This window comes from Canis lupus, chromosome 4, assembly GCF_048164855.1.
Source record: "Canis lupus baileyi chromosome 4, mCanLup2.hap1, whole genome shotgun sequence".
In the NCBI taxonomy this organism is placed as follows: domain Eukaryota; kingdom Metazoa; phylum Chordata; class Mammalia; order Carnivora; family Canidae; genus Canis; species Canis lupus.
Genome location: NC_132841.1, coordinates 9,587,588 through 9,609,610, shown reverse-complemented (window position 1 = coordinate 9,609,610; position 22,023 = coordinate 9,587,588). Strand labels below are relative to the sequence as shown.

At 50.1% G+C, this 22,023-nt stretch overlaps 1 protein-coding gene across 1 annotated transcript in view; it reads left to right on the top strand.

Annotated features, from left to right (window-relative positions):
- The first annotated feature begins 826 nt into the window (after positions 1-826).
- CAPN9 (calpain 9) overlaps positions 827-22,023 on the top strand; it is a 39,953-nt gene continuing 18,756 nt past the window's right edge. The window contains exons 1-8 of the mRNA XM_072823106.1: positions 827-1,142; positions 6,310-6,379; positions 9,200-9,318; positions 11,211-11,344; positions 15,932-16,100; positions 17,059-17,142; positions 19,586-19,671; positions 21,679-21,756. Of these exons, the coding sequence (XP_072679207.1) occupies positions 930-1,142; positions 6,310-6,379; positions 9,200-9,318; positions 11,211-11,344; positions 15,932-16,100; positions 17,059-17,142; positions 19,586-19,671; positions 21,679-21,756 (953 nt within the window). The 5' untranslated portion in view covers positions 827-929. The remainder of the gene's footprint in view (positions 1,143-6,309; positions 6,380-9,199; positions 9,319-11,210; positions 11,345-15,931; positions 16,101-17,058; positions 17,143-19,585; positions 19,672-21,678; positions 21,757-22,023) is intronic.

The window sequence follows — 22,023 nt, the reverse complement described above, 5'->3', positions numbered from 1 at the left end:
TCCAACCCCTGAACTTCCTTTCTGCTCAGATGTGAAATGCTTTTTGTAGAGTCTACAGGACATGGAATTGTATTAATATGATATCTGTTTTTGCAAATGTTTTCCTGACACCTGCTGCCAGGAAGGTTGGAGAACGGAGGCACCTGTACAGGGAGGAGGAGCTGATGCCCTCTGTGAGCACGCCTGTATCGAGTCAGTCATCAAATTCCGCCTGGACGACATCCGGCCCCCATCTGCTTTTGTAAATAAAGTTTTATTGGCACCCAGCCATGCTGATTCATCACATAGTGTCCACGGCTGCTTTCATGCTCAACCCCCCAAACTGAGTATTTGCAACACAGACCATATGGCCCACAGAACCAAAAGTATTGACTAGCTGGCTCTTTACAGGAAACGTTTGCTGACCCTGCTCTAAATCAGAATGAGGGAGTCTGAGAGAGCGGGGTAAGCTCTGGTCATGTCGTAGGGGCCACGACGGCTCACTAGGCTCCCTTCCAACTACAAAACCCTGCAGCTCTCTGCCTTCAGACGTGATTCAAGAACACACAGTGCATCTCCTCCTGCAAAGCGAACGCTGCCTGCCGCCTCCAGGGCCAATTTGGTTTCTCGTTCTCTTTCCCTGTAAAGCAATCCTCTCTCATGGGGTCTCCCCAGTGCATTAAGCAGAGTTTGCTGCCTCTGCCCAGCATCAGCCCAGGCTCAGTGTTCCCCCTGGGTCTGCAGGAGCCCCTGGGAGGGCAGAGAGCTCTCTCTACAGTTTGCCATCAGGGCGTGCCTCACTCCAGTCTTAACAGGGAGGTTCCCAGGCAAACAGGAAGAGGCCAAGGGCCACTGAGCCCAGGTTTTTCTGAGCTGGCTCCTTGACTAGCACACTCGTCTTGCTTTTTCCCACCTATCGCCGACCAGGGGCTACCACCAGGGGACCAGCCATGCCTTACCTCTATCGGGCCCCAGGGCCCCAGAAGCACCCAGTTCCCAAGGACGCCCGCATCACCCACTCCTCAGGCCAGAGCTTCGAGCAACTGAGGCAGGAGTGTGTGCAGAAGGGCATCCTGTTTGAGGATCCAGACTTCCCAGCCAACAGCTCCTCTCTCTTCTATAGCGAGAGACCCCAGATCCCCTTCGTGTGGAAACGGCCAGGGGTGAGTGCAAGAGAAAGTGGTGGGAACCGCAGGCAGGGGTGTGGACCCAGCAGCCCCGCAGGGGGTAGCAAGGAGGGGGGGGGCGTGTTGTACACAGACGCATCTGCCGGGCACGGCGGCCAAGCGTACTGTTGAGATGCTGTGCAGTTTGCACAGAGAATGCCCCACAGGGGGCAAACACCAGCAGGCCAGGGATGCTCTGGGGCCGTGCCCAATGTGCCTGGCTACACCCCACCCTCAGCTGTCTGACTCCCACCAAGGTGACCCTGGGGCTGGGACCCGGAGCTAGAGAGGGGCTTGTCAGTAAGTGGTGAGTGGGAGCCAAGGCTTGTCCAAGACAAGTGTCTGGTGACACATTCTACGGGAACCCAAGGCAAACATGCAGAGCTGGGTGGGAGGCAGGCTCGTCCAAGTGTGGATGCCGCTGGGATGCATGTGGACTGTCCCTTCGCTTCTGGCTGCAGCCCAGGATGCTCACCGTGGGTGGACATTCATACAGCAAGTGCTCAGTGCGCATGTGATGGATGGAACCCTCAGGAAGCAGGGCTCCTCTGCCCAAACCACTTGTCTCATTTCCCAGAGAGAGGCCAGGGTCCCCGCTGCCCCACCCCCAACAGTCTGGAGGTGATGGGCTCCAGGGGTGCCAGCTGGTGCTTCACACAAGGAGTCAATATTTGCTGTGCTGGGTTAGCCAGGCCTTGACCTTCGCCCGGGGGCTGCGGGCTGTCATTCCTTCTAGGTGGGGACTGGCCCCGGGGGGCGGCTCCTCTGGGGACAGGTTGCTATGGACAAGGAGAGTGCAAAGAGGGCTGGACAAAAGGTGAGGCCATGAGTGCCGGTCCCGCCCTACTGCTGACTTGTCCCAAGACTGTGGTCCTGCCACTTAACTTCTCCAAACCTCAGTCCTCTCACCCGTGAGGTGGGAACAGTAATGACCAATGTAGATCCAACATCCAGCAAGAGGCTGCAGTAAATGGCAGCTGCTGTCATGATTACCCTTATGGGTGTCACCTCCGAGTGACACCACCAACGGTGGCTACATGTCCTCTTCAGACCCCACACAAATAGTGCCTGCAGGACGTTTAGCAGGTGATCACAGGTGCTCTCAGGATCAATACCTGTGGACAAACAGGGAGCAGGAGTGGGAGCAGGAGCCTCCGGGCTATGATGTGGCCCCATGAAAGCCTCCTCCAGTTACAGGGGGCACTCTGGAGCCGGAAGGGGCCCTCAGTTGCCTTGTGTCGGGGAGACCAGGTCACCCGTGTCTGTGCCCCTCACCGCTGAGTTGCCAGACACGGCACCCCTGAAAGCCAGGATCTTAGAAGAGGTAGCTTTTTCGCACCCTCTCCAGAGAGAACAGCCCATCCCTGCTGCTGGGGGGCCTGAGCTGCGCACCCCAAAAGGGGGTCATAATACCACCTCCCTTGCAGGGTTGTTGCAGGGATGACTGCGTGGACGTGTAGAGCATGCAGAAAAGAGCCTTAAATATGCCTCCGTGCCTGCGGTTGCCGCCACTGGAATTGTAACCCGACGCATCAGCATCCCCGGGGGGAGGAGGGTGCCCTGCCCTTGGGGTCTGCTCCGCCACCTCCTGACTTAACGTGTAACTCTGCCACATACAAGTCACCTTCTTTGCCAAAATTGGAATTTCTGCAACATAAAAGCTCAAGGCACACAGGCCCGGGTGGAGAATGCCTTGTTGGCCCCGGTGGAGGGTAACGGGCCCCGGGACCTCCGAGGGATGCCAGAGTTCCCCATCTCGGCTCTAGGAGGTGCTCCTCGTCACTACTGACCTCTAGGGGTTGCCCCAAATGATGGGTGGGGCCGCCACCCACTCGGGTCCTCTACGATCTCTTTATTACCTAACTCGGGCCCACTGTTGCTCTCCTTCCTAGGGATTCATTCTCTGAATTTGCTCTGCCTCTCGCTTTGCCTGCAACTGACACTGTCCCTTCTGTCCTCCCCCCAGGAATACACCGAGCTGTTTGCTGTCCGGGGGCTGGGGGTTTTGCAGACCTCTTACAGGCTTCTGTGAAATCGGGAGCATGGGGCTGGGTCGGGAGGGGGGAGCTTTGAGGACCGAGGTCCAGGGTCCCTGGTATGGGGGTGGGCTGGTGGGAGGGATGATGGTAAGAGTTGCCAGCGTCCCTCCAGAAGGCCTTTGTGGCTTGGGTGCTGCTTGCTCTGGTGTTGGGCGCCTAGGTGGTGCATGTTCAGACAGCAAGTGCAGAGCTGCCCAGTGGGGCCGGACTGTGGGGCAGGGTGCCCTCCCCAGCACCACCTTCTTGTCAAACACAGCTGTGCTTGTGGGCAGGGCGGGGTGTGAAGTGAGCACCTGAGCAGCGGTTCTCTGAAGTCAGGGGGACATCAGAGGGCCTCCAGGCTGGCCCTCCAGGGAGCCCAGGGCAAGGCGGGCATTGAGGGGGATCACCTGGGGGCCTGCAGCGGGGTGGGGCGAAAGGCTCTGCCTGGAGAGGTGAAATCACCTGCAGTGGGCCTCTTGGAAAGGGCCGTGTGTCAAAGTGGGGAGGAGCAGGTCTGGGGTACAGCAGCCGGGGTGCAGTCCAGCCTAGGGCCTGATTTCCTGGGCCCGAAGCCTGACTTCCTCAGCTCAGAAGGGCTTCCTTCGACCTTTGTCTCCCCCACTCCCCGTCTGCCTGCATCCATCCACTTTCTTCTGTGCAATTCCTTCCCTAATTTCTCACCCGGGATACCTCTTTGCTGAAGATGTCAAGGCTGACAGCCCTCTGGTAGCCTGTGTACACAGTGGCAAGTGACCACAGTGGCACGTGACTTCAAGGCCTCGAGTAGCACACAGCTGTCAGTCATAGGGCCCAGCCTCTTCAAACCTGTTAGAAATGTGATTCTTCTCCCCTCAATGTAATTACTAAGTAAAGAAAAGTCTACAAGCATGGCTGAGCCCCTGATGCTGTACAACGTGAACAGAATAGACCCAGGAGCTAGCATGCCAGGACCCCTGGCCTCGGACCTCCTGCCTCCATCCCCAGCTACCCCAGTCTCAGTCTGGGTTCACTTCGGGTTTGTCCAGACTCTTCTGGTCTTCCTGTCATATGACTGTAATGGGTAACCCTCTTCCTCAAGGCCCCAGACAGCATTTCACAAGACCACACATACCTCTGCACCTCCGCCACCACCCCCCCCCACACACACACACAGACGCCCAGGCACAAATGCAATGCTCTCACCAGTATACCTGGGAGACATATGCCTGGACCGTACACATGCACACCTACACAAGTCACAGGCTCCCCACATGTGAGACCTGCATCTGTCAGCATATGCGGCCACATGGCCCGGGGCAGCGCAGCTACCCCTCCTGCTCGCTCATTCACAGAAACCCCAGGATGGCTCGTGGATTCACCGACACCCAGGAACACTGGATGGGCCCATGCATCAGCCATGCATCGCAGATCTCACCAATTCACCTGGATGGCTAATTCCTGTTCACTTCATGAGAGCTTCTGAGTTTTCTCCTTTTGTATTTTTCTCCATCCATCCAGTTTGATGCAATTTGATAAAACTCTCTTGGACAGAAACAACTAACTGCAAGATGTAGCTGAGAGGCAGTGGCATCTGCCGGCACAGTTGGCAGGATGGGCCAGCTGAAGGCGGAGGAGGGAAGGGCTGTGAGGGGGAGCCAGGGGCCTCCTCGCCTACAGCCCATCTGACCCCTGGGAGGCCCAGCGTCTGTCATAGCCCACCGAGCAGGATCTGCCAGCCTTCAGAGTCCATTTTATGTCCATATAGGGATGAGGGCCCTGGGGTTGGAGTTTTGCTGGCTAGAGCCCTACAGTGCTCCCCTGATAGGGGCTGGCTGTGTAGGGAGCATTGTGGGAACTACTGAGGTGTTCTTCGGGGAAGGGGCTCCAATGCACATTGTGCACCTATCCCTAAATGTCCAAGATGGAAAAAGGTGGTCTATGTCTCATATGACACATGGAAACAAAGCCTGGTTCAGAAGCTGGATGGCCTGCCCAGAGCCCCTCTGTTGATCAGAGAGGACTCCTGTGGAGAGCATATTTTCCCGGTTTGCACCTTCCCAGGAGCATGGTTCAGAGCCACCTGCAAACACCCCGAGGAGCCGGACTCACAGGATGGGGAGAGCAGTGTGAGAGGGTCTGCATGGGCCAGCCAGGAGATTGGCTCCCACCCCCCGCTGACACAGACCAGAAGAGAAGTAGGGTCCTGGGGAGCTTGAGGGAGACTATTCAAGGCAGAGCTTGTGGCATCCACCCAGGTACTGGTGAGGACTTCTGCCTCTAGTCCTGTTTTGAGAAATATTCGAGAAGAATCCCTGACTCAGCCTGAGTCCAGATCCTATTAAAATGACCGAGCATCGACACTGTGTGACAGAACTTTCCTCTATGTCTCACGATTTGTTGTTTCTTCTCCCTGGACCCTCACATGACTCTCTACTCAACTATGTGCTTCCCTGAGAGGCCCTCCTTGACTGCTCCAGCTAAAATAGCCTCCATCTCACCCTATCACTATCCACCCTGGTACTTACCACTCTTGAACTTGTATGTCCGTTCACTTGTTTATGGTCTATAATAATATAATTATGTGTAATACAGAATAAAATGTATGTAATGCATTGAGGTAAAGTTACATGAGAGATATGTGCACTTATATCTCACGATATAGTGTCTATATATAGGTATATATGTATGTGTATGTACATGCACAATGTTTATTTTAAAAAAGAAGTTGGATGGGTAAGGGTAAGTTTGTATTTAATCCTAAGCACTGGTCTGTGGTGTGTGTATTACCTCATTTTAAGATGAGAAATTTGAAGCCCATAGAAGGAAAAATGCCCATAAACAGAGAACTTATGCCCCCGTCCCCCTGCCCCCAGCCCTGACTGCTAGCCCAAGGGCCTGGGTGGCAATGAGAATTTTCAGTTCATGGTCCTCCTTTGCAGCCAGGCAGGAGTTGTTTGGCCAGAGGACTGCACTGAGGGGCTGCCCGGAAGGCAGGATCTCCCTAGGGGGTGGTGGTGCCATCTGCCAGAGAATGGCCTGAGTGTGTGGCATCGCTTCACAGAAACAGAATCAAATACAAGAAGAAAGCCTTCTGCTCCCAGAAAGGAGAGAGACTGTGAGCCCGCTCCAATCACACTGGCCCAGTAACGCCTTTGTTCTTCCAGGAAATAGTGAAAAACCCAGAATTCATTCTTGGAGGGGCCACCAGGACAGATATCTGCCAGGGGGAGCTTGGTAAGTGTGAGGGGATGGAGCATGGAGAGAGGGGGGTTCGAAAGGCACCCCTAGGGGCCAGCAGGATAGGACCTCTGAGCTGCCACCATGGCAAGAGCAGGATGGGACCTCTGGAAGGCCACGATGACAGGGTTTGGGGGAACATTGCTGCTACCACCCACTACTTCCTCCTCTCCCCTCTCCCAGTCTGCCAGTCTGCTCTCCCAGATGGAGCCCAGTGGACCCCAGGCTCTTTGCACTCTTGATCTCCTGGGGGTGGATGTGCCTGCTGTGTGAGGCTCAGAAGTTCACAGAGAATGGAGATACCCAGTGGTGCTGGTCTGGCTCCCTGTACCATGACACAGCTAATAACTTTCATGCATTAACTTGGTCACTGGGTCATCTTCCCAGTCACCCTTCTGATTTTACAGATGAGAAATGAAAGTTGAGTGAGGCTGAGTAACCTAAGTCACAGGAGTGATAGCTAGGCAGTCAGGATCTGAACTTGCTCTTAACCATTAGGCCATAATGCCCCCCAGGGGCTCAGACTTTGGGGAATCCCCCCAGGAGCTTCACAATCTCCTTCCTAAAATTTGCCTGAGTGTGCCCCCAAGTCCATTAAATTGGGTCTTGCATTTCAGGATTTAGTCCAAAATTGAACTGGGTTACCTTTATTCTATCTATGAAAACAAAAAGACATAAAAAAAAAGAAAAAAAAAAAAAAAAGAAAAAAAATCACCAGTAGAGCCACAAGCTTATGAGGCCTGGCCTATAAGGCTGACTGACTCTATATGTGTTACCATTAGGGTCTAATGGTTGCTGTGGGTCATGCTGTAGCCTCAGTGCTCACCAACCAGCTACTCCAAACACAGAGCCCAGAGTCCCAAACCTAGAGTGACGACAGTTGATAATAAATAGATCAATCAATTGATCAATTGACCCACGACACAGTTGATCCTTGAACATGGGCCCACTTATATGTGGATTTCTTTTTGGATATCATAGTATCTTATATGATATATCTTATATCAAAGGATTTTCTCTTCCTTATGATTTTCTTATGAACATTTTCTTTTCGCTAGCTTACTCTATTACAGGAATGCAGTTTAGAACACATAGAACATACAAAACTCGTGTCAGTTGTCTATTTATGTTATCAGTAAGGACTCAGGTCAGTTGTTAAGTTTTGGGAGAATCAAAAGCTATCCATGGATTTCTGACTGTGGGGGCGGGGTGTTGGTGCCCCTTCCCCCCATGTTGTTCAAGGGTCAACTGTGCATAGACGATAGAATTACACACCCTTTGACCTTTTGAAAAAAAATTACCTTCAGATTGGTCTTCATTTGCTGGGGGTAAGCCTTCTCTGGGACACTCTGCCTGCCCCTTCCTCATCTCCTCTCTCATCTCTCCCCCCAAACTCTTTCTCTGCCTCCCCTCACTGCCCCCTCCTTAACCCTATCTTGCTATTCAATAGAAAGGCATAGGACAGGCTCCTGTGTGTCTCAAAATTTTGGTTTGTAGCATAAGTGCAAACATCTATTTGGAACTACAACTGCATATTTAACCTTGGTTGGTGTTGATTGTAACTATTATTTTGTAACACTTTTAAAAAATATTTTATTTATTTATTTGAGAAAAAGAGAGCACAAGCAGTGGGGAGAGGCAGAGGGAGATGGAGAGGAAGAGGTAGACTCCCCGCTGAGCAGGGAGCTCGATGTGGGGCTCAATCCCAGGACCCCGGGATTATGACTTGCTTAACCAACTGATCCACCTGGGTGCTCCACTTAGTAGTACTTTTATTACTTTTAAATATTGCACGTAATTGTACGTATTGTATGTATAGGCTATGGAGGATAACCATGAAATGAACAACTGTGAACCTGCCTCCCGAAATAAGAGCTAGAACACCACCAACACCATCACCTGCCCTTCCTGCTAGTGGGCCGCTGTATGCTATTATCCGCCCAGCTGCCTGATGAACTGACCTTCAGAGGTACCCTCTCTGGGCATAGCACTGATATGACCAATACCATGCATCCACACAGGCCCAGCAGAAAGAGAAAGCAATATCACTTTGTTGTTGAGTTTTTTTCCTCTGGTTTAAATGGTATGAATGGCACTGGCTTCTGAATGCCCCCACCCCTTCAGGGCATTCCTGGCTGAATAGACATAAGCTGCTTCACTCTAGGAAAAGAAACACACTTTCCTACATTGAGCAAAGCCATAACTTGGAGAAGAATGGGGAGGAGGTCGGCACACATGAAGGGGCCCCTCTACCAGACTCCCTGACCACCCCAGAGCTGAGAGCAGGGACCTCCACCGGGGAGGCACTCAGTGAAGTTTGATGAACAAATGATTCTGAAAGATTCTGTGTCCCTTCTCATTAGCATCTCCCCATAGCCGGACCCCAGGCTGCCCAAGAGCAGCTGATGTGTTAGGAACCAGTGGCATGTGCCCCATTTCTGAAGACCCCCAATTTCTTGGGCTGCAGCTATGAAATGCCTACTTGCCCAGCCCTGTTGATACTAATGTATGCAGCCTTGGCCTCTGGAACTGCACAGAGCTGATGCATAATGGAGCATATGTCTGAAACCCAAGTAAGCATATCCTATAACATTGCCTGGACGGCAACAGCTGTGCATGATAAACCAGGCAATAGAAGAGCCAGGAAGGGAGGCAGAAGGGGAGGACAGAGGCATTTGTTGGCATTCTGTCCATTTTCTGAAATGCAGAAAAGATGTGGCCACATCTGGAACGCCCTACCTCTCCTTCTGGCATAGCGTTTCCCCATTCACTGTAAATTGGCGATGAAGACGGTGATTTATGGCTTTCGTTTTGCAGGCGACTGCTGGCTATTAGCTGCCATTGCCTCCCTCACACTTAATGAAAAAGCTCTGGCTAGAGTCGTTCCCCAGGACCAAAGCTTTGGACCTGGTTATGCCGGGATATTCCACTTCCAGGTAAGAGGGAGCCTGGCCAGTGGAGTTAGCTTTTTGGGGCCCAGCATGACGTCATGCGCCTCTTCAACTGCTTGGTAATCCTGGAAGGGATCTGACTCTATATGTGTGAAAACTGCACCCCAAACCAGGTTGTGTCAAGGGATAGCCTCTGAGTGTGTTAGAAGGACAGCACAGGCATCCCGTGGTGAGCCCTTTCGGAAAGTATGCAGTAAGGCTTCAAGCACTACTTCGGCAAGTCTGGAGGTCCACGTTAATGGGTTTTCGTCTTTGGAATAGGTGGTGCTTTTAGAGGAAATGGCCCAGAAAGATTCTATCTCCCAGGAACTGGATTATTTCTCATAAACTGGGACATCCTCTCTATTGAAGAAATACAGATTTGGAGATATGAGTAAGCATAAGAAGTAGAAACGGACAAAAGCACTGAGACATCACCCGCTGGGGGCCCCGGGAGGACACACGTCACCCGGGTGGGCCCCCCCGCAGAGCCACACTCCGGGCACAGCCTGCCTGGGAGTTGGTTTATGGTTTTCTCACGGCCCCAGCCCCGGTCCTCTCCTCCTCCCGCAGTCCCTGCCCGGGGTCCGAGCACACATTGACACCTGCCCTGCCCCATACCTATGCGGGTGACCTTGGGCAGATTTCCTGGCACGCCCAGCCTTCACATGCTGCCTGGAAAAACGACTGACATCAACCTTGTGGGGTTCGCAGAACTAAAAGGGGTCCTATGAAGGAGGCAGCATGAGGCAGGCATGCACTTCTGTCCCCTGTACCGCCACCCTCCCCAAACCTGCACCTGCTTCAGGAACCTCTGAGGCCGGGGCAGTGCCTCCATGGAACATGAAGTCACAAATGCCCCCAAGAAAGCCTGAAGTGACTTGTGCTGGAAGGGTGAAACTCCCAAGTGGGAATCCAGCTAGGGCAGGTGGTAGTAAGGTCCTACACTGTGCTGCTTCCCAACACACCCCTTAGGGCCCATCACTGGGAGCCCAGGGGAGTATTCCTTCAAACACACACAATCTGGGCCAGACACTGGGTGGCCTGGTCTGACTGGGGTGGAATCACTGACATAGAGCCGCTCAGGATGCCCCAGCCACGCTGGAAATAAACAGCTCCCAAGGCCCTTCTGCTTCCCTCTTTCTTCTTACCTTAGCATCTCTCTTGGGCCAACTGGATGAGAAGGAACAGAAGGAACACACACACACACACACACACACACACACACATAAGCACATACATGCGCACACTCATACATGTATGCACGCAATACACAAATACATGCATGTGAACACGTGCACACATGTACATGGACACGTGTGTAAGCACATAAGAACATATGCACACACACCTCAGGTCTGCACACCTGCACCAGTGACCACCTGCCTCATAACAGCCTCTCTCTGTGTGTGGAAAAAAAAATGTGTGACCAAAAAGAAAAAAAAAATCAGTCTTAGAGTTTCCACCCCCAGGCAAGGAGGGAACTCAAGATGAAGGAACACCTGAGACACCCTGAAACTGGTTGACAGGGGGACATAGAGAACTGCGCTGTGCAACAGCAGAGCAAACCCCGCACTACACCCACTCCTGGTGAGAAAGAAGAACTAACTCCGCCCACCCGGCAGTGTCCACGTGTCACCCTGTCCCACTGGCCCCTGGCTTTGGTGGGTCTACACTGGGTCTTCAAGTGGATGTCAGTGGTGGGATGGGTGCTCAGTCAGTGGCTCAGTGGACACAGTCCACGTGGCCCTATCACGGAAGCCACGTGTGAGTTTCTGTAGGACCATAAGGGCAGTTTGATCCAAGGGAGAAAGAGCCAAGTGATAAATATGTACAGATGGGGCTGGCCCTCCCCTGTGACTCACCCCCATGATTTCCGTCTCTATCCTGGCCTACAGTTCTGGCAGCACAGTGAATGGCTGGATGTGGTCATCGATGACCGGCTGCCCACCTTCAGGGACCGCTTGATTTTCCTCCACTCCGCTGACCACAGTGAGTTCTGGAGTGCCTTGCTGGAAAAAGCCTACGCCAAGTGAGTGCCCCCTTGCATGGGCAGGCTCTGTCCACGAAACAGGTCTCCACCCCTGGGGCCTTTTCAGAGAGCTTCAATGAGTAGGGACTTGGAGGCTCCAGATTCACAGGTGTAGCCCAATGGGGCCAATAGGCCTGGGGCTCGGCCAGGGTTGGAGGGTGGTCAGGAGCAGCCTGGACAGTTTTACTGGCCTGGCCTTGCTGTGCCAATCCTTGGTTGTAGTGGCAACACATGTCCTTCCTGTGTCTGGCCTTCCAAAGAGCTAGGAGGGTAGATGGAGGAAAATCTAGATGTCTTAAGAGAACTTGGTCTCCCTACTTCCCACCAAGCACTGTCATGACTCCAACATCTGGTCTGTTTGGTAAATTTTACCACTTTAATCACTTTTAAGTGTATAGCTCAGTGGCATTGCATGCATTCACATTGCTGTGCAACCCTTACCAGCATCTACCTCTAGAACTTGGAAAACTGAAACTCTGCACCCACTAACTTCCCACTCCCCATCACCACCCACCCCCCCCCCCCCCCCCCGTGCCCAGTCCCTGGCAAGCACCATGCTGACTTCTGTCTCTGTGGATTTAATGAGCTGAGGAAGCTCAGGGTATGTGGAATCCAGACAGTGATTTTTAATCACCTATCACATGAACTTAGTTCCATCCAGCACTCTTGATTTGTAGGCCCTCGGCTTGTCAGCAAAAAGCCACAGTAGCCTGAGCTCTGTACTCACCTGACAGTAGAGCTACCCTGGGAGTCCCTCTTGGGCTCATCCTGGATCTTTAAGCCATGGGAACCCTGTCTTCAGAGAAGGGAGCTGAGAAGAACAGTTGTGCTTCTAACTCTGGCAAGTGGCAAAATTAAGAGAAGGTAAACAGAGGTTTAATTAATCCTATAATCAGCAGGACAGAATTAAAGCCATCAAAGAAGAGCCAAAGGTGTACAGCGCAACACCTCCCCATGCTCATCTGCGTCCACCCCCTCAGAGCCACTTGACAGGTTCCAGGTGGGCAAAGGGGCATAGGCACAGCCAGGGAACCCAGCCCCAGCTCTGCCACATGGTGAGTCCCCCACCAGGAGACCTCAGCAAGATCCTCTCCAGGGCCAGCATCTGTCCTTTCCAGGGCTGGGTGGGCATGGCTCCATCGTCGGTTACCCCAGCCCAGGGACATCCTCCCGCTGCAGCAGTGGAAATGGCTTGGGTCAGGGATCCCAGCCAGTGGGATCCAGTGGAACATGAAGGGTATTCACCCAAAGAGTGAAGAATAAGTTTCCTAAAAAGAAAATCTTTATTTTTAGTCATTAGAAGAGGCCAAAAACAATTGGGATACACCTCACCAAAAATGTTCTACAGATAGCAAATAAGCACATGGAAAGATGCTCAGCATTATTTGTCATTGGGAAATTACAAATTAAAACAATAGCAAAATACCACCGCACATAGCATCAATTGCTGACAAAGATGGAGAGCATCTTTGCTCCAATGACCAGGAACTCCCATTCATTCGTGGTAGGAATGCAAAATGGTTCAGCCATTTTGAAAGCCCTTTTGGCAGTTTCTTACAAAACATAGTCTTACCTAATCGTTCAGCAATCCCACTCCTTGGTAAATGAGTCTGGTAAAAGGTCACTTTTACTCAAATGAGTTGGATAAAAACTATGTCTACACAGAGACCCGCATACAAATGTTTATTGTGCCATTATTTATAATTGCCAAAAACTGGAAGTAACCAGGATGTCCTTCAAAACGAATGGATAAACAAATGGTGGTACATCCAGGCAATGGAAAATTATTTCGTGATTTAAAAAATGAGCTATCAAGTCATGAAAAGAAACGGATGAATCTTAAATGCATATTGCTAGGTGAGAGAAGCCAATCTGAAAAGGCTACCTACATACTGTATGATTCCAATTATATGACATTCTGGAAAAGGCAAAACTATGGAGACAGTAAAAAGATCAGTGGTTGCCAGAGGCTCATGGGGAGGGAAGGACAGAGTTAAGGATGAATATGTGGAACACAAGGAAATCTTTTTTTAGGGTAGTGAAACTATTCTATATGACACTGTAATAGTGAATACATGACACCACTCATCTATCAAACCCATAAAACCTTACAGCACAAAGAATGAAGCTCAATACATGAAGATTTAAAAATCATCGAGAAGGATGAGGAATCCCAGGATGAAATCCTGATCATGCATTTCATCTAACTGCATTGCAAATTTATGCAACACACTCACTGCAGGGGCAGGAGAAAAGGGAGCTGACTTGAGTAGCTGTGGGCATGAATGGGGTCTGTAAGATTAAAATCAAAAGGAATCATATGCAAGTATTCTACTCAGGCTGATTAAGTTGCTTCTCACAGGAGCAAGGACAACAATTCTGATACCATTATATGTATATACTGAGTTGAACAATTAAGGAGAATGGATGGCAGGTGGTGGAGCTAGGTTTCTCACTGTTGAGAAGGAGGTTACAGAGAAGCAAGTGAAGGAGGCTAGAATGATGCCTATGGTCATTACTTAGGGTAGGAGACTTCAGAATTCATGTTTTGTTTAATAGAGATACAGGTATTTGTACTAGGTCAGTGTACACATATCATTTCCTCACTGTGTCCACAGAGAGGGCCTAGAAAGAATGGCAACCCCACAGCAACGAGCACCCCTACTTCACGGGTCTTGGTCTCTAATACTATTTTTCCAATAAAAGGAACCAGGGATCCTTGGAGTTAAGGTTGATTCTAGGACTGGGGTGGGAAGTTCACAAGATGAGCCTAGAACATCTTGTAGTACCAAGATGTACCATGAGAGAGAATGTTTTACACACACACACACACACACACACACACTAATGGGGTTATGTCAAAGGTACACAGGAGCCAGCTGAAGAGGTTGAAAGTAACCAGAGCTGGAACAGTTTGAGCAATAAAATAAGTAAAGTGGCATTGGCTTACAAACCAAAGTACAAAGTAAATATCCATGAGTCCATACTGATATAAATAAATGACTGAATACATAAATTGGGGAAAAGAGTAAGTCTTCCATATAGAAGAACTGCAAGTAATTTAAGGTGGAGAAAACCCCCTGCTCCTTAAGGGAGGGCTGCACTAATGATGTCCTGCCAAAGAGGACAGTGTGGACAGGGGGAGGGAGAGTAACTTTATAAGGGAGAAACCTATCGGACATGACCTGGTGCTCAAGGCCTGGTGCTCAAGGCACCATTGACAGCGATAAGTCATGATGACAGCATGGACCCTGGATGCGACGTCATGAGAAGGACACTTTACTTCTGCGGTCTTCCTTCCCTACAGCCATAACCCCAGTCTAATCAATAGAAAAACAGCAGACAGATCCCAATTGAGTGCCATTCTACAAAACACCCGACAGTATTCCTCAAAATCACCAAGATTATGGAAAACAAGGGAAATCTGAGACACTGCCATAGCCGAGAGGGGGCTAAGGAAACACGAGGACTCAATGTGATGTGATTTGCTGGGTGGGTTCTTGGAACAAGCATCTTAGGTAAAAGCTAAGGAAATAAGAAGAAAGTAGGGACTTTAATAATAGCAATGGTTGGGCTCCGTCACTGTAACTAGTGTACCACCCGGATGAAAGATGTTAACACTGGGGGAATTGGGTGAGGGGTATATGGGAACCTGTACTATTTACAAACTTTTCTATAAATCCTATAAACTGTTCTAAACAGAAAAGTTTATTTTAAAATTCAAGCATAATGCTTATATATGTATAAACAACTTATATTAAGAAAAAAGACAACTATGAGGGAAAAAATGGTTGGGGAGTTGTCCAGAAAGGAAGAGAAAGGTACTCAACCTTGTCTCAGTCTATGGATAACTAACACCCTCACGGTCGAGCCCTGTTCCCTGTTCCGTGCGAGAAAGAGGGAGGGAGGGAAAAAGAGAGACAGAGACAGAACCACAGCACGGGCATCTGGGTGGCTCAGAGTTTGAGCATCTGCCTTTGGCTCAGGGCGTGATCCCGGGGTCCTGGGATCGAGTCCCATATCGGGCTCCCTATAGGGAGCCTGCTTCTCCCTCTTCCTGTGTCTCTGCCTCTCTCTGTGTTTCTTATCAATCAATCAATAAAATCTTAAAAAAAAAAAAAAAAAAAAAACACCACCTCACAGTAATCCTGGGAGGGAGCATACACCCATCACCCTCATCTTGCAAATTCAGAAACTGAAGCACTGGGTAAGTGAGTTGTCCTCAGAGCCCTCAGTTTATAAGTTGTGGATCTGGCACTTGGAACTGTGGCCAGTCAGGGACCAGGGTCCAGGCTGTTTCCACCACGGGCACTGGCCATCCCAGAGAGAGCCCAGGGTCCTGGGAGCTCCAAGCCAAGGCGCCTCCCTGCTCCCCATCTTCCACACCACCCAACCCAGGACACCTCCAGGAGAGACGCTGCTTAGAGTTGATGAGCGCTGGGTGTTATGCTGTATATATGTTGGCACTCTAATAATAATAATAAAAAAAAAAAATCAAAAGTTAGAAAATCTCTGGCCAAGGGGCGCCACCTGGTGGCCCTCCTTGTTCCCTGCAGCGGCGTCCGTGCTTCCCTGCCGCCCTGACAGGCTGAACGGTAGCTATGAAGCTCTGAAGGGGGGCAGCACCATCGAGGCCATGGAAGACTTCACGGGGGGTGTAGCAGAGACCTTCGCAACTAAAGAGGCTCCCGAGAACTTCTACGAGATTCTAGAAAAGGCCTTGAAGAGGGGCTCTCTGGTGGGCTGCTCCATTGATGTAAGTCGTTCACTTGCCTGTTCACATGCCTCTTGCTGTCCTCAGCAGGTGTCCTGGCCCGGCTCCAGGAGGAGCATGACTTTCAGGTGACTGCGGTGGTGTCGATGTTTATTTATTTTCATTAGAACAAAATTTTTAATTCAATGTTTTTTAAATTATAAAGTTAGGGCATACTCATTGAATCAGACAGTACAATCCTTGGATCTATAAAGGCATATTTTGGTATCCCTCCCCAGGTCCCAGCCCTGTGACACCCAGCGTGCATCGTTCACACCCCCTCCTTACTCGTGCAAACAGGCATGCACATATACACACCACCTGGGAGAAGACGGGTTTGATTTTCCTACATGGAGTCTTACTCTGTACCTTTCCGAAACTTTGTTTTTTTTTTTTCTACTTCATATATCGTTAAAAACATTCATATCGGTAGATAGGAATCTAACAGTATTTCTCTAATGTTTTTATGCATACAAACATACACACATATATAGTCTTACCTCACTTAGTTCTTAGAACCTATTTGAGATTTCTGTTTTCTCTTGGATTAATCTTGGGAATATATTCTTTGCTGCTAAATTATCCATTCAAATTTGTGACGTAGAGTTGTATGTGATACTGTTAAATGCTTCCTATGCTCTCTTTGGTGTACGGGATCATACTTCTCTCTTGTGCTGTCCTACATGATGGGGAGTGGGGTCAACTTACCCTGTTTGGGGGCAAAAAAGTAAACTTTTCGTTGGAGTCTGAGCTAGGAATGAGGGTCTCCTCACCTTGGAAGAGACTGGGAATTGCTGTATGTCACTAATCAGCTTAAGGGTGTCTTTAGATGCTTCAGGCACATGATTCTCACCTCAGGGAGCAGAAGGGGCCGGGCCAGGCACAGAGCTGGGTCTGGGCAGGTAGGGAAGACTTGACTTACCTAATGAGTCCATCACTGCTTTTTTTTTTCACATTTTAGACCAGAAATGCAGCAGAATCTGAAGCCCGGACGCCTTTCGGTCTCATTAAGGGCCATGCCTACAGTGTGACAGGAATTGACCAGGTAGGCGATGTGAACCCCCGTGGATGGGGTACAGGAGTAGACTCAGCATCTCTAGTCTCTTATACTTATTAGTGCATCACAATTTAAACCATATCTTCAGACATGTTAGAGAAGGTCTCATCTAAAGGAGGCAGGCTGGAATCCAAAAGAGCAAAACGGGAGACAGAGAGAGAAACATGTGATTCCACCACGGTACCAACCTTGTTTAGCTGCTGTGAGAGCCTGGGCTTTGTTTTTTCTTTTCTTTCCTTTTTTTCCCCCCCTAATTCTTCAACAGTCCTGGGGTAATCAGAGTTCTCTAAAAAACAGAACCAATGAGCTATCAATAGATGGTAGATAAATAGATGACTGGTGGATGGATAATGAGGAATTGGCTCACATGATTATGGAGGCTGAGAAGTCCTGTGATCTGCCATCTGTAAACTGTAAGCCCAGGAAATCTGGCGGTGTTCTAGGCCAAAAGCCTGAGAACCAGGAGAACCAATGGTACAAGTCCCAGTCTAAGAGCAGAAGAGGACCAAAGTCCCAGCTCGGTAGCCAGACACAGAGAGTGAATTCTTTCTCTGCCTTTTTGAGTTCTATTCAGATCTTCAGCTGATCGGATGAGGCCCAGCCACACGGGGGAGGGCCATCTGCTTTAGCTTTATTCGGTCTCCTGATCCAAATGCTAATCTCATCCAGAAACACCCTCACAGACACACTCAAAATAGTGTATAACCAAGTATCTGGGTGCCAGTGGCCAAGCCAAGTTGACACAAGTCTCAAACACAGTTTGTAGAGGACACAGGTACATCTGGTCTGTCTTGTGGCTGCTCACATTTTGAGTAACACAGTCCAGAGGAGTGGGGAGTAACGGGTGCTAGAAGGAAGCCTGTTATGCCTCCTCACCAGGGAATTGTGAGCAGAGCATTTAGGGTGGCTGATGCAATGGGATTCTTTAGAACTGAACTATTTGCATAGACTCTTTTCCACCTCCTTCCCTGCCCATAATGCCTTGTTAGTCACCCACTTGAGTAGGCATGTGACTTTTTAAAAAAATTTATTTATTTATTTATTTATTTATTTATTTATTTATTTATTTATGAAAGAGTGAGTGAGTGAGCAAGAGGAAAACATGAGTGGGGGCAGGGGGTTAGGCAGAGGGAGAGGGAGAAGCAGATTCCCCATCAAACAGGGACCCCCGCCCCCAAATGATGCAGGGCTCCATCCCAGGACCCCAGGATCATGACCTGAGCTGAAGGCAGATGCTTCACCGGCTGAGCCACCCAGGTGCCCTAGTAGGCACAGGATTTTTTAATGTTACATCTTTCAAATATTATTTCCAGTAATAGAAACTTCCTTCACATCTGTTCAATTGCTTTTCCTTTCTCTCCATCTGTACATTTCACTTAATGAACATCTTAAATGAGGAGCTGCAAGCTGCATCCTGGACTCTGGAGAGGTTATACTAACTAAATTTTTACACATCAAAAATATAATTTGAGCCCAATGCATGAGGATAAAGTGTTTTGAGCTAAAATTTCTGCTTAGTTGATGAATAAAAGTCTTTTACTTACACTCGCTTTCCTCCAAAATCTTTCTGAAATGTACTGGCCCCTTCTGGTCTGGGGCAGAGCATGAGGGGCATGACTGAATCATCTTTCTGTACTGGCTCAAGGGTTCTCCATATGGACAGCAGAAATCCTTACCTGACACCTGGAAAGGGGGAAAGACTGGATTCAGAAGACTTGGAAGTGGTTTTTGTTTATTGTTGTTTAAATTTCCAGCGTGTGCCTATATACTTTTCATTCATTTGTGAGTAAGATATTAAGGAGGAAGAAAACTCACTTATGGGCACTTTGGACAAACTATTCTTTACCTCTCACTGTGCTCGGTGTTGAGTATACAATGATAAAATAGACTTGGCCCCTGCCTCTAGGGAGATTCCAGTCCAGAAAGGAAATTCACTCATCTGAAGATTCACATGGAACAATTTCTTATTATTTATAATTCTACTTTATCTCAGATTCAGCATATCCATTCTGGGGTGGTTAACAATATAACATCATTGTTAATGTTAGCCACTGTGCTCACCAGGAATTAGAAAATTCCAAGGGCTAGTTAAAAACTGATGAGTTTTGGGACTTCTGGGTGGCTTAGTGGTTTAGTGTCTGCCTTTGGCTCAGGTCGTGATCTCAGGGCCCTGGGATTGAGTCCCATATTGGGCTCCCCACAGGGAGCCTGCTTCTCCCTCTGCCTATGTCTCTGCCTCTCTCTGTGTGTCCCTCATGAATAAATAAATTTTTTTAATCTTTAAAAAAAAGAATTGATGAGTTTTGACATGCCTTTAGCGTGTTGTCATCAAGAGGCTTTTAGTAAAGCCAGTCAGGGCTGAAGATGAAGTGTCCTGGAGCTCACGCATGAATGCATCTTTCCACGTTGCCCTCCTGTTTTTTCCCTCTAGGTAAACTTCCGAGGCCAGAAAATGGAGCTCATCCGAGTCCGGAACCCTTGGGGCCAGGTTGAGTGGAACGGGTCCTGGAGTGACAGGTGCGTCCCCGCCTCCTTGCCTTCCTGGGGCACAGGGGACAGAGGCTGGCTTCTGGGGGCATGTGAAGAAGGAGCACATTGTCTGCAGTTTCCTCCTCGCTCTCGTTCAGGGGATGGTCCTGCTGCTGGGTGGCCTTCCTCCCTCTGCAGCCCTCGGGCCCACCGTGCAGTCAACATTGAACACCCTTATAACAGCTTTTAACCTTTCCAATTATTATATTTATGTCCGGGGATGTATCTCCTCCCATGGGGAACTCTCAGATCCCTGTGATTGGTGAAGGCTTTCTTTCCAGTGATGAGTAGCTCCAGTGCAGTGTGTGTGTGTGTGTGTGTGTGTGTGTGCAGGTGTATGTGTGTCGGGGGTGGGGGGGAGTGGCCATGAGTATTTGAGGTGTGAGAATCCCTGAAATATTGCCAAGCAGGTCACTATAGGATTCTTTCTGGTAAGTCACTGGCCACACTGTCCAGAGGCTCGGTGGCTGGGTGGAGAGACAGGAAATGGAACAGGAAATCCATCCATTACAGAACAGCCAACCAGGGTTATTTATTTGGCCCCCCAGTTGTAAAGAAAGGTCCCCCTTGCAGCTGTGTGTCCACTCCTCACCCCTTGGGACGTATCCCAGGTGGCTAGGATCAGGGGATGTTCAGATGCGCTGGGCAGGGCCTGCCCCCACGCTGCCTCCTCCCTCAGCCAGGACTCTGGGATTTTGAGGTCCTGCTGTCCCACCCCTGCCTGCTCACAGCTTGCGGGGCTCTGGGACACCTAGAGCCAGTCTAGAGCCTGAGTAAAGGAACTTGAGGTGTGTTTGTCCTCAGATCACAACAGAGCCACCATGTCACCCATCATCAGTGTGTCTGTCTCTGTTAACCTTACTCTAGTCTGAGTGTGCACCACACACCCCTGGGGGTGCTCGTCATCCCCTCACTGCTCTTGACCTACCACCTTCCACCCCCATTCGACTTCGCCTTCTCAGAGCCCAGGGCTTTGGCAGAGATGGATTCACTCCAGACAACATCACAGGAGGGAAGAGATCGGCCTCCCTCTCCTGGCAGCAATGGGAAGAACAGAAATGTTGAAATCAGAATTACTGAGATTGCTTTGTATCATACAGACTTGTAGTGTCCTTCAATTTAGAGAATACAGTGTGCAGACGGGTGAGGGCCGCTGTTTCCTTCTCCTGGGAAAAAAGACAAGAGGGAGAACTAAGGAAAGTGCATTTCCTGGGGTCAAGGCTGGAAGCGAGCTTGCCTCGGGCTCCCACTTAGCCTCAGGGGTGCCGGAGGGCGTGTCCCTATCCTGATCCCCATCCTCACACCACCCCCACCCCCGCCCGTAGGAGGGAAGTGCTGAAAGTGCTCTTGGCTCTGCAGGCCCGTTATGGACTGACTGTGAGCCACTTGGAAGGTGACAGCTTTCGGTTCTGCTGCTCTGACCCTGGCGGGGGGCATGGAGAGGGGCTTCCCCTGGTCCTTCCTGGGTCAAGATCCGCAGGGTGTGGATGAGGTGGCCACGTTGGTGGTGACTCAGCGTGAACTGTGTGGAGGTGGCTAGGAGGTCACAGAGACACGGTACCCTTGCGGCTTCCTAACGAGTTCACCTGGGGGTCAAGTGTCAAGCCCAAGCAAACATAAGATATTATTATCAGTTTTCAGAACAAGTGAAGAGGAGAGATCAGGAGATGCTCCAGGGCACACATTTCAGTCCACTTCTGGCTTCCAGTTGGAAGGGTCTGCTGCCTTGCTGGTGTTCAACATCCTGTGATGGTCCTACTAGGGAGGGGCATCAAATGACCCGGAGGACCTTTTACATCAGCTGCCCTTGGATGTGGCCTTTCCAACCAGCCTTTCCAACCAGCCTCCAACTAGGTCCCTTGGGAAGTTTCTGGGGCCCGGGGAGTGGGCATGGCTGGGATCATTCCCCACCTGGCCGCTACCTTGGCTCCTCAGGAGGGGACACCCCTGTTGGCCAAGGCCAGTGTCGTCTGAGCTGACTCTGCTCACTCCTAGCTCCTCCGAGTGGCGTTCCGTTGGCCCAGCTGAGCAGAAGCGCCTGTGTCACATGGCTCTGGATGACGGGGAGTTCTGGTACAGTGCTCATCTCATTTTCCTTTCTGTATTAACTACATAACAGGTGTGAGCGTGCCCTGTAGCCCTTAGCTTGTTTGCTTGCTTCCTGTCTATGTTTGTTTGATTTCTTTGGTAAACCAAATACATTTGTCTCAAGCCCCATAAGGGGCACCCAGGTTGGCAGAGAATGTGTAATGAACATGGGGCTGAGCCTGGGGCTGCAGCCCAGCAGCCCTCCTCTGAAGACCCATCCTCCCAGTTTGCATGGTGAATTTGAAGTCCAAC